This window comes from Sus scrofa, chromosome 15 (genome assembly GCF_054392235.1).
Source record: "Sus scrofa isolate SSC_HxYL_T2T_F1_AM1 chromosome 15, Sscrofa_HxYL_maternal_Yorkshire_Landrace_v2.0, whole genome shotgun sequence".
Classification (NCBI taxonomy): domain Eukaryota; kingdom Metazoa; phylum Chordata; class Mammalia; order Artiodactyla; family Suidae; genus Sus; species Sus scrofa.
Genome location: NC_139397.1, coordinates 51,458,387 through 51,471,597, shown reverse-complemented (window position 1 = coordinate 51,471,597; position 13,211 = coordinate 51,458,387). Strand labels below are relative to the sequence as shown.

At 43.7% G+C, this 13,211-nt stretch overlaps 1 protein-coding gene across 24 annotated transcripts in view; it reads right to left on the bottom strand.

The window, feature by feature from the left end:
* The window catches only part of MCPH1 (microcephalin 1), a 251,965-nt gene extending 239,642 nt beyond the window's left edge, over window positions 1-12,323 (bottom strand). For 15 of the 24 annotated variants that reach the window (XR_014829749.1, XR_014829751.1, XR_014829752.1 and 12 more), the window contains exons 1-3: window positions 12,217-12,323; window positions 10,574-10,665; window positions 6,644-6,762 (exon numbers count right to left, since the gene is read on the bottom strand). Coding sequence is in view for 13 of the 24 variants with exons in the window: in XM_084999820.1 (XP_084855946.1) it covers window positions 6,644-6,762; window positions 10,574-10,665; window positions 12,217-12,256 (251 nt within the window). In the remaining 11 variants the exon portion in view is untranslated. Of the gene's footprint in view, window positions 1-6,643; window positions 6,763-10,573; window positions 10,666-12,080 lie in introns of those variants that run through there. The other 9 variants (XR_014829753.1, XM_021075809.2, XM_084999822.1 and 6 more) reach the window with 3 other exon arrangements.
* Window positions 12,324-13,211: the final 888 nt, after the last annotated feature.

Sequence of the window (13,211 nt, the reverse complement as noted above, 5' to 3'; positions counted from 1 at the left end):
TTCTGCATGCCATGGGTATGGGGAAAAAAATATATAACACAACCAAGCAGGATTTAATCCACGATTTAACACTACATTAACAGAATGAAAGTCAAAAATCACATGAATAGCTCAATAGCAGCAAACAAAGCATTTGACAATATCCACACACTCCCCCCTCCATTTTTTCTGGCCGCCCCTGCAGCATGCGGAAGTTCCTGGGCTAAGAAATGAACCCAAACCACAGCTGTACCCAGAGCCACAGCTGTGACAACTTTGGATCCTGAACCTGCTAATAAGCCAAGGGGAACTCTCAAATTCCTTTGATGATAGATAAACCCAAACAAACAAAAAACTAGGAACAAAAGGAAACTTCTTCAATCTGATAAAGGACATACATAAAAAAAGTCAAAGCTGACCTCACAGTTAATACAGAAACACTGAAAGCTTTTTCTCCTAAGATTGGAAACAAGACAAGGATGTCCACTCTCACCACTTCTATTCAATACTGTGCTAGAGGCTACAGTCAGGGCAATTAGAAAAGAAAAATAAAAGGCAACCAGATTAGAAAGGAAGAAGTAAAACCATCTCTATATACAGATTACACAACACTGTATACAGAAAATTCCAAAGAAATCACAAAAACAGCGCTAATAAAGTTCAGAAAACTTGCAGAACACAAGATCAATATACAAAAATCAGTTCTATTTCTATATTTTAACTGAACAATCTAAAAATGAAATTAAGAAAAAATCCATTTACAACAGCATCATAAAGAAAAAAATTAGGAATAAATGTAATCTAGTAAGATTCACACACTGAAAACTATAAGATACTACTGGAAGAAATTAGACAGTCAAAAAACCCATAAACACTTCTAATGGCCAATGGAACACCAATATTAAGATGGCAACATCTACCTAAAGACTGAACACAATCTCTAACAAATCAGCCACACTTTCCCCTCCCTACTGAAATTAACAAACTAATCCTAAAATTCATACAGAAATGAAAGGGTACTAGAAGAGGCAAATAGTCTTGACAATCAAAATTGGGAAGGCCACTCTTTGCAACTTCAAAAATCACTGAAAAGCTAAAAAGTAATCAAGACTGCACACAAGGTGCTGGCACAAAGATAAACACAGATTAATGACACAGAATTGAGAATCCAGAAACAAACCCAAGGACCTACAGTTAATTAATTTTCAACAAGGCTACCAAAGCAATTTAATGGGAAAAGAACAATCATTCAACAAATGGTGCTGAGATAAGTGACATGTAAAAGAGTGAATGTGAAGCCATACCTCACACCATGTGCAAAAATTAACTTAAGTAAACCACAGACCTAAATGTAACGGCAAAATTGTAAAACTCAGAAGAAAGCACAGGCGTAAATCTTCACACCCTGGGACTAGGCACGATTTCTTAGTGTGACAATTCTTAAATGTGACATTTAAAACACAAGCAACAAAATAAAAAATAGATACATTGGACTTAAGAAAAATTAAAAACGTTTGTGCTTCAAAGGATACCAACAAGTAAATGAGAAAGTCAACCCAAAGAGAGGGAGAAAATGTTTGCAAATAATGTATCTGACAAGGGCCTATATCCAGAATACATAAAGAACTCTTACAACTCAAGAAAAAGAACCCAATTTTTAAAAAATGGATAAAGTATTTGAAAAGACATTTTTCCAAATAGCCAATAAACTACAAAAAGCTGTTCAACATTACTGGTCATCAGGGAAATACAGACCAAAACTCCAGCGAGATGCCACTTCATGTTCACAGCAATGATATAAACATAAAGAGGAATAATAACCCTCATACATTACTGGTGGGGAATATAAAATGGTGCATCCGGTCTGAATAATAGTTTGACAGTTCCTCAAAAAGCTACGTAAATAGTTTCCATACAACTCAGCAATTTTATTCCTAGGTGTGTATATACCCAATTGGATTGAAAAGATATATACACAAAAACTTGTACACAAATGTTCATAGCAGCATTATTCATAACAGCCTAAAAATGCAAATAACCCAAATGTCCACCAACTGATGAAGATAAACAAAACACAGTACATCCTTATAACAGACTATTATGCAGCCACTCAAAGGAATAAAGTACTGAGACAAGCTACCACATGAATGAACCTCCAAAACATTATGCCAATATAAAAGGCCACAGAATGTAGGATGCCATTTATGTGAAATGTCCAGAATAAGAAAATTCAGAAAGAAAAAAAGTAGATTAGTGGTTACTGGGGGCTAGAGGCTAGGGGACAATGGCGAGTGACTGCTAATGGCTATGGAGCTTATTTTAGAGTGATAACAGGAAAAAAATAACAGGAAACTCAGATCCTCAGAAGGAAGAGCAAGAGAATATATGGATAAATATGAGACAGTATTTTTCCTCTTAATATACTTAAAATACAACTGTTTAACGCAAAAATGACAACAGTGGCTTGTGGGATTATAATGCATATAGATGTAACACATATGACAACCCTAACATAAATGATGGTGGGGCAGAATCAATGGACACATACAATTACCAGGGTTCTACACCTTATGTGAAAGGGGTACTATATTACATATTAAGTCTAAGTAGACTCTGAAGTTAAAGATCTACTGTAATCCCTAAAGCAATCACTAAAAATAAAAGAATGGGAACACTTTTAATTTTAAAACTAACAGATTAAAAAATCCAAAACAGGGAAGGAAAAGGGAAGAAAGGAACAAGACATATTTCCTGCCTTTGTTCAAAAGGCCAAGAAACAGTGACCTCCACAGCCATGAGCCCCCCAGCACCCACATCTAGTCTCCGATACTGTTCTCCACCTGGAGGACATGGTCTTCCGAGAGGCGCCTGGAGCAGAATAGGCACAAGGTGTCAGAAGGGGCATGAAGCAGCTCCCACTATCCAAATCTGAACAATCTGAGCACCAGTCACAAACTACTAGCCACTGCAAAATACAGAAACCTAGGAGTTGACGTTCGTCAGTCAATCAACGTGGGAGAAGGGAAGACTCTTTACTCCAGTTCACAGCCAGGCACACCTGAGCAAAGAGGGGAAAACAGTCATCCTGTTAAGATTCAGAGTTCAGGTTGGTTCAGGCAAGAATCACCACCAGACGCATCCCCTGGGGGGCAGGGGGAGCTTCTAAGAGGAGCAGGATGGCTACATGGTCTTCAAGTGCCTCCCCACAGGTGACTTCTCAGTTTCAAGGAAACAATAGGCATTACACAGGTGACCAACATCAGTATCACCCTAAGAGGCAGGGGAACAATTTGGGTCTCTTGGTAGGACACACCACACTCCCATGGGGCTTGCAGGCAGGAAACCATAACCTGAGTCTAATCACAGGGAAACACAACACATCCAAAATGAAGACCATCTTATTTTAAAACAGGGTGGAGAGTGAGGCTGGAGTCTTCAGAACTGCCCAAGCCACAGAAGATAAAGAAATGCTCCAGCCTAAGGAGACTAAAGAGACAAGGCCCACCCTGCACAATACCCTAGCCTGGACCTCCTACTAAAGGGAGAAAAACACGGTAAAACTGAAACAGCTAAAGCATGCTGTTGGGGTCATCTGACAAACTTACACTTTCAAGACAGATTTCCTAGAAGCATTTTCAGACGAAAATTTCAAGACAAAAGAAAATTTCATCTCCAAAGGCAATAGTTCTCTTGTAATTAGCTTCTGGTGATTGCTTTTCCCAAGACTAATGATACATGAGGACCACACCCACTATAAAGATCCATCCCCTAGAGCCACACAGTGGTAACACTCTATTATATACATACATACAAAGTAATACAAGCTTTAAATTTCTTTTTACATTCACATTTAAAAACACTCACACTTGTATCTTGTAATAATCAGGTTCTGTCCATGCCTGTCCCCATCCAACTGTCCAAAGGGAAATCTGATAGAGGCTACTTTAGGACTGTCTTGGGACAAAGATACATATGATAAGCACCTCTGGAGAAGAGAATGTTCCCCGAAATCCAGATGTATAGAGTCATACTGCTGCTTTTTTAGAAAACTAGAGTAAATTTATATCAAAGCAGTAATGGAAAATATAAGGCATAGACTTTGGCTGATGATATGCGAAACTGTTCCAAAGGAAAAAAGGCTATAAATTAAAAAAACAACAACAAAAAAAACAAAACAAAACAAAAAAAACTTTAATAGTAAGGCATGGCCATTCAACCCTATGTGAGGAATCTGGACCTTTTAAAGTAAACCTCCCCTGGTGACAATGCACAACATAGCAGGGTCCTTGGAGCTGATCATTCCACCACTGCATCTAATTTGCCCCTCAGCTATAATATAAATCTTTTGAGGTGTCACAATCATTCTAGTTCTTCTGAGGCATCAAGTGTGCACTTGTTTGTTACTGCTGAGTCAAGAGCTGCCTCCAGGCTAACTGGCCCCATAAAGAAAGGGGTCCTGTGAGGAGAGAAGGCTCCATTTCTCCTCCATAACCTACACTTTACACAGCATACTCTCCAGCCAGCTCCTCCTATCCTTCCAAACATAACCTCTTACTGGACCCCAGAAAAATCTCAACCCAATCAAGACCAGTTAATCCATCAACCTCTCTCCTATCTTTTACTCCCTCCATGAGCATCGCCCCTCCCAAAACTGACCAAGCTTGACGTCCACAGTCCATCACCACCATTGCTACGCACACCTCTCCAAACCCCTGATGGTGGTGTCTGTGTAAATCCTCTGGCCTATAGGTTACCAGATAAACCACTGGCCTGTCCCTCAGCTTTGCCGTCCACTCACAAACACCACCCTCAAGTGCGCTGCTAGCCCTGCCCAGAAGGGGCACTCCCTCTAGGACATTCCCTGATCCACCCACTCTCCCATGTTCCTAGACAACTACTTCATGGGTTCTCCTCAAACCTCCAAAATCTTCCTCCTGCTCACTCTCAGATGACAAAAGAAAGTAGGGACAATCAGAAAAGAATTCCCACAGGGCTCACACCACATCTATTCACCTGGCAGTGACTGTCCCCAGACACTCTGCACTCCCTCCTGTCGATACAGAATAGAATGATGGTCCTTGACACCCCATAACCCGAAGATATACAAAGTAACCTATATATCCTGTCCAAATCTTCAACTGCTCCACCAGAGTCTATCCCTACAGCCCTCTTAAGCCACCTGCACAACAAAGTCCCCTCTTGCCTCTGCATCACCCACTCCTGTCCCTGCTGGATGGGCTCCATCAGCACACAGAGGTGTTGTCATTTCTCCCAGCGAACAGTCTCCTCCACTACACACGCCACCCAGGCACAGCCCCACCTCTCCACCCCACTGGACCTGTCTCCACTCATGCATGTTCCACCCTTCTCCCCTCCACTCCTATTCCAGTCTTTCCTGCCCCCTCTAATCCTCCAAAACTGCTTGTCCAGCTCTGCTAATGCAGTGGTGATCTCTTGGACCCACTTTTATCAACCTATCTGCCAGAGTTGATGACTATCCCTCCCTGAAGGCTTCACCTGACCTCTAGAATCAACCCCACTGGTTATTTTCCTCTAGCTCCAGCACTGAAGTGCTCAAACCTGGACCTCCTCTCCTCCTGTCTACACTCACGAAGGGATCACATCCACAGTTATCTGTACTCGGGTGACTCTCATTTTTATCTCCCAAGAGCTCCATGGTCATCTATCCAACTGCTGACCCCGACACCTTCTCCTGGGTCCCTAATAAACACCCCAAACTCAGCACGACCAAACCGAACTCCTGACTTCAGCCCCAGACCTGGTCCTTCCGAAGCCTTCCCAACCCCAGGAAATGGCAAACCCATCCTTCTGGTTCCTCAGGTCAAGAGTCATCCTTGACTCTTTCTCTTCTCTACACTCACACCTGAAGCTTCAGAAACTCCACTCTGGCACTTCCTTTAAAAATACACACTGGATCTGATGGCTCTGCACAGCTGCCAGCCTGGGGCCAACATACCAGCCAGGGTCATCCAAGAGCCTCCCACCCACCCTGCCTTTGCCCCCATTCCTGCCTCCACACACTTCTCTTCTGCATCACCTGACACCCCACCACCTCTGACCTCAACCTCGTCCTAGGCGTCCCCCTGACTGCTCCTGTCATGTGTGTCCCACCCCCCAAATTCACATGAAGTCTTAACCCCAGAATGTATTTGGAGATGGGGCTTTTTAAAGAGATTATTACAGTTAAATGAGGTCATTGGGGTGGTCCATGCAGACACAGAAACACTTAGAGACCTGGTGAAGAGACAGAAATGAGATAGCCATCACCAACCCAAGGAGAGAGGCCTCAGAAACCAAGCCTGTGGACACCTTCACCTTGGACTTCTAGCCTTCAGAACTGTGAAAAATAAATTTCTGTTGTTTAAGTCCACAGCCTATGGTATTCTGGCCACCCTAGCGGACTAACACAATCTGCCTCCTACAGTTTCCCAAACACACCACACATATGGCCTCAGGGTAGGCTAAGGGTTGTACCACACCTATCTTTCTACTTAGGAAACTGAGGATGTTGTATGACTTGCCTGAATAAGAGGCAGAGAAAAGATGCAAATCACACTTCACCTGGTTCTGTGATTATGCAAAATATCTCCACACTCTACCAATACTAAGTAACATAAGGTAAAAAATAAAACAAACGACTTACTTTTCAACCCAGAGCACTGAGACGAGCTTCACGCCTCTCTTCTGTGCTTTGTTCCACGTGCTCTGGTACCCGTCTTTGAACACAACATGGGTTACTTGTTTGTTAAAAGTTTTTGAAACCTGAAGACACAATGCAGACACAAGATAGTAAACTATTACTATCTGCACAGTTTCATAAGGACAAGACAGTATCACTCCTGTAGACATTTGCCAAAAAAAGCAATATAACTACCAAACTGTGTCAACCAATATACAAAAAGAATACATTCCCATCACTTGAGGTTATTCCAGGACTGCAAAGTTGGCTAACAACTAAAAGTCAAACATTATTATTCACTACCTTAACAAAGTAAAAGAAAAGAAATCACGATTATCTCAAAACATTTCAAAAGTACATTAAGGCGCTCTTCCTGTGGCGCAATGAGATCCACAACATCTTGGGAGCATTGGGACAGGGGTTTGATCCCTGGCCCAGCACAGTGGGTTAGGGATCCATTGTTAGCTCAAGGGTGGCTTGGGTTGCGACTGCGGCTTGGATCTGATCCCTGGCCCAGGAACTCCACATGCCACAGGGCAGCCAAAAATGAAAAAAAAAAAAAAAAAGTGCATTAAAGTTAAAAAGTTTACTTATTTATGAGAAAAACTCTTAGTAAGTTAAGAACTGAAAGTTGGTATGAAACTGCATGATGGGAAATGTTAAAAGCTCTCCGTTGAGAAGAGGGTCAGATGAGGATGCCTGGTCTCTCCATTCAATTCAACTGGCCCCAGCCAGTGCAGTATGTCAAGAAAAAGAAATCAAAAGTGCTAGGAAGAATGTATATAAAGGTATGATTGGGTCACTTTGCTTTACAGCAGAAATTGGCACACCATCATAAATCAACTATACTTTAATAAAACTTTTAAAAATAATAATAAAAGAATTTTAAAATGTTAGGATTAGAAAAAAATAGAAATAAAATGGTCCCATGTATGTAAGATTCAATTGTGTACATTGTTAAAATCCCCCAAATTTCACAGAATTCATGAGTTTAATAAATTTTCCAGAGACAAGGTGGATATGCAAAAATTAACCACTTCTACATAACAGTGGCAATTAGAAAAAGAACTCAAAAGATACCATTTAATAATAGCATCAAAAATAACCAAAGAAAATTATAAAAATTATTGAAAAAAATTAAGGAAACCCAAATCAATAGTCTCAAATCTTGTTTATAGGTTAGAAGATTCAATTTTGTAAAAATGTCAGTTCTCAACATACTGTTGGTTGTTATCAATCCAATACCAATCAAATTCCCAAAGAAAAGCTTTATGTTATAAATTTAGAGACTGATTCTAAAATATACTTGGAAAGGCAAAAGGTTAAGAAGAACAAAGGGAAAGACTTATGAAGACTTTATTATAAAGAGTCTAAGGGAGTTCCCATTGTGGCTCAGCCAGTTACAAACCCAAATAGTATCCATGAAGATGCAGGTTCGATCCCTGGCCTTGCTCAATGGGTTAAGGATCTGAAGTTGCCTTGAACTGTGGTCACAGACACGGCTTAGATCCTACGTTGCTGTGACTGTGGTACAGGCCAGCAGCTAGCTCTGATTCCACCCCTAGCCTGGGAGCTTCCATATGCTGCAGGTAGAGTCCTAAAAAGCAAAACAAACAAAAAAGAGTATAAGGCAGGATGGTGTGTCATGAGAACAGACTATATGGACCCTGAAACATGGTTACTGGACTGATGACAAAGGAATTACTGTGCGGCCTAGACAGTCTTTTCAATAAATGGTCAATACTAAATAAAGGACGGTCTTTTCAATAAATCGTGTTGGGACAAATGACCATCCACATGTAAAAAAATGAAACTTTCACACCATATGCAAAAATCAATTCCAGATGCTCTGTAAATCTAAACATGAAAGGCAAAATGATAAAACTTCTGGAAAATAAGGAGAAAAATCTTCCTAATTTATGTAAAAACAGATTTTTTTTTAAAACAAGATACATACAAAAAGGCTCACCATAAGGAATGAACTACTTTACAATTATCATCAAAAGACATTATTAAGAAGGGGAAAAGGCAAGCCACAGAAATGACAGAAAATACTGCAATTCACATGGCCAACAAAGAGGTCAACTCAAAAATACAGCGAACACTTCAAATCAAGGAGAAAAAAAAAAAAAAACCCAATGGAAGTATGAGTTGGAGACTTGAACAAGGTCTTCAAAATAAATATAGGAAGACATGTAGAAAAATGTAAATTCAAACCCTGTTGACATAATACCAGAAACACACAGAATGAAGAAGGTAAAGGCAAACACAATCAAGCATATACACCAAAAGAGCATCTATCCCCTGGCAGAATTATAGATTGATTCAACCACTGCAGAAAACTGTTAGGAAATCATTGATAGTTTTTGCACATGTGACAACAGTCTTTTGTCGCACAGGAAAACATCCTTGTTCTTAAAGATGCATACTAAATACATTTGGGGGCAAATTATGACATCTGCAGCTTACTTTCAAATAAATCAGGAAAAAAAATATTGTTTGAGAGATGGACACAAAGTTGGTACGTTAACTGTTGGATCCATGTTCACTGTACTAGTCTTTCAACTTTTCTATTTGGAAACTTTCTAAATAAAAAGCTAAAAAACAAACAAACAAACAAACAAAAAAACCAAAAAGATTCAAGAGATCTTAAGACCTTTACAATACTCTCAAAAGCCATTCTGTCAACTCCTATGTCCCATGGCTTTTTTCTCAACCACAAATCATTGTTCTCCAAGTATGTGGTTGGTGTCATCAGAGGGAAACTCTCCCAGATTCCTACCTTCCAACGGATCAGAAGCAAGGGTCTTCTCAGGCTCAAGAGCAAGCTGTGCCCCTATATTCTGCCTGTCCTCCAGCCTAGTCTGCTCTGGGCCCTCCATCAGGGCAGGGACTAGGGTGGGCCTCGAAATTCAGGAGCACACTCTGCCTGAAGGGGAATGCCTGCTTACAGTTAATTTTATGCCCCTGCCTCACCCTAATGCCTGCCCTGCCTTCAGTGACCTTCCCGCCCATGTTAATCTCCCTTCACCAGCCTACCTGCCATCCCCCCCAAACTCCAAAAGCACACATGCACAAATACTGTTCACAACTGAACTCCCTCAGAGAGCAGTCTACCTAAATCATCTCCGCCCCTTCCAAGCTCAGTGACTCCCGAACTAATCCCACCCCCTTTACTCAGCTCGCTGAAAAGTGCCACACTCAACACTGACCCTAGAGTTTTCAAATCTGAGGTATACTTCCCAGTCTTAACCTTTTTGAAAGATTTTGCAGTGGCTGAAAATTCCGCCTTTGACATTTGTCCCTCCTCAGATGTTCATGCTTGTTTTCCGAATTCTCCTGGCATCCTTCTCCACCTTGACTACGATTCCTATCACCAGCCCTAGAAATACTAAATATGCTGCACCTTCAACACTTTTTATCTCAACCCCCTGGGTCATCATCACACCAGTGGCTTCACCTGACCTCAGGGCCATGGCGTCCAAAACATTCTTTCTAGCCCGGACCATCTCAAAAGTTTCAGATGTGTACATCCAAATGCCTATCAGATATTTCCAATATACCCAATTTCAAAACTTTTCCCTTAAAAAATTGTTCCTTTGCCTGTACTCCACACTTTGATCCATAGCACCATGCATCCAAGAAGCCAATGGCAAGACCCATGCTTTCATCCTTCAGCTCTCCTCTCCCATCACCCACAAGGCCAACTGTTCTATAAATGCTACTGTTGTAAATTCTTCAGGCGCTGGGTCTTTTTTTACTTCTGCCGTTTACCCACTGTCCTCTTGTCCTTCATGCTCTAAGTAACAACTCCCAAAATAAGAAAATGCAAATATATCTCATAGTGTTTCAAAGGACTGTCATATGCAGCAATGGTAAAAATAAATTTCTTACCTTTGCCCCCATATCCACAAGTTGATTTGTAAATGTCTTTGAATAATTTTCTGTTCCATTGGCTGACCATACTTCAACATAAGCCACAACATCTGAAAATAAACAAGATATACTTGATATTCCAGTATCCCTCACCCAAGGATTTCAAAGGATTGTTTCTCTTGTTCTATTTACATTAAAAAATAAAATTTCTGGAGTTCCCGTCGTGGCGCAGTGGCTAACGAATCCGACTAGGAGCCATGAGGTTGCGGGTTCGGTCCCTGCCCTTGCTCAGTGGGTTAACGATCTGGCGTTGCCGTGAGCTGTGGTGTAGATTGCACATGTGGCTCAGATCCCGCGTTGCTGTGGCTCTGGTGTAGGCTGGCGGCTACAGCTCCGATTCGACCCCTAGCCTGGGAACCTCCATATGCCACGGGAGCGGCCCAAAGAAATGGCAAAAAGACAAAAAAAAGTAAAATTTCTTACGTTAAAAGCCTATTCAAAACAGCACTAGTGCTATTATGGTTTTTAAAATTTCAAGAGAACAACTTTACTCATACACATGTCACAGTTTACATCCTCAACACTGATGTTCTCAAATTTCTAAACCGGGTCTAGCTTTTTCTGGGCCTCAGAAATTTTAGGCTCTGAGGGGCCATACAAATATGGCAGATAGCAAATATTTTAGGCTCTGAGGGGCCATACAACCACTCAACTTCACAGATGTAGCACAAAAGCAGCTAAAGACAATAGGCAAGCATGGACACGTTCCAACAAAACTTTATGGACAACGAAGTCTGAATCTGACACAATTTTCATTTGTCCTTCTGTTCTCTCGGGCCCAACCATTTAAAAAAGTAAGGAACGTTCTTTGCTTGCAGGTCCTACAAAACAGGACAGGATTGGGGGTGGGGGGCAGGGACACAGATTTTGGTCGCCTGCTCAAAGCCTGATGCTTCAAGAACTTCCATGTGTGCCTTTACGCAGTAATTCCCCACTGAGAGGTTGTAGCAACACTGATAGAGGCACAAGAAGAGGGGCTACTGCTTTTCCCAATTTCACTACTGCCCTCTCCCCTCAAATCCACCAGGCTATACAAAGACGCGAGAACCCAGAAAAAGCTGAAAATCAAACACAGCCATTCCTTCCACCTCTGCCATCTGTCTGCACCGCCCGCCTCACCGAGCCCTGTGGGGTGTCCTGGCCTGGGCTCAGGGACCGACCCCACCCCACATGGCAGGTCACGGTGCTGGCCTCTGGAACTGCCCCTTAATCCACTAGGCGGTCCGGGTGCTAAACCGGAGAAAGAAGAGCGCCCAGCCCCCACCCCACGGGGGCGGTCCCGGCCCTGGCCTCGGGGGCTATACTGGGCTCGGGGATAGCCCCCCAGCCCCCACCCCACGGGGGCGATCCGGGTGCTTGCCTTGGGGACTGTACTAGGCTCGGGGACAGCCCCCCACCCCCCATCCCATGGGGGCGGTCCCGGTGCTGGCCTCGCAGGCTGTACTGGGCTGGTGACAGAACCCACCTCCCAGGTGGCTGGGCTGACTTCCGGGAGGGCCGGGCTGCCACCCCGAGCGCCCCGCGAGCCGCGTCCACGCGTCCGTCGCCACCTGGGTGCCCGTCCTAAGCCCGCCCGCCACCGGGTGGGCCCACCGGCTCACCTTTCAGGATGGGGTCCCCTTGCGTCCCGGGAGCCGCCATGAGGGGCGGCGGGACGCGAACCGCCGTGAAGCCGCGAGCCGCAAGAGCCTGACGGAGAGGCAGCACTGAGCATGCGCAGGGCGGGTGCGCGCCGCTCCACTCCCGCTCCGCGGAAGTCCGTTATTCCGCGTTTTCTAAACCGCCAAAGGGGGCGACTAAGAGACTCCCACGCGAGAAGAGGACACCAGTTTTTCTGGCCCAGGTTCGGACTCACTTCCGGTTGACACTACACTACACCCCCAGCTGAGGGACCCCGGTTCTGGCTGCGCCCTTTAGCTGTGCTGCCCAAAAATCCCGGAGCGGAAGAATCTTGACGCGAGCTGACGAGCTGGGCGCTCCGGCGCAGCTCAGCTCGCAGGCAGCTCAGCGTCTAGCTTTCAAAGCTCCCGCCCGCGGAGCCCCGCCCACACCTTGCAGGCACCTCCCCGAGGGCTGCGCGCATGCGTCCGGAGGGGACCTGGTCCCAGTCTTTCCTGTGGGTGACACTTAGGGAGGGGAAGGACTGGCCACTCTGTTGATAAGAGCCCTCTGTTTAATCTCTCTGAAACACTGAATCAGCTAAAGGACCCATGCTGTCTGTATTAAAGAATGAACCACCAAATGTGTGAAAACTTTAATTTTCAGTAATTTGAATACTATATCTGTGTTCTATCAGGTAGGACATTGTATACCAAGCTTGACGAAAAACAGTCTTAAAGGGGCTCTCTTATAACCTAGTGGTTCCAAGTACAGGCTGCATTTTGGAATTAGATTTGGAGTATGGAGGCTAATACGAACTAGCTAAATCTGTAAGCTTCAGAGTTCCCGTCGTGGCGCAGTGGTTAACGAATCCAACTAGGAACCATGAGGTTGAGGGTTGGGTCCCTGCCCTTGCTCAGTGGGTTAAGGATCCGGCGTTGCCATGAGCTGTGGTGTAGGTTGCAGACGCGGCTCGGATCCCGCGTTGCTGTGGCTC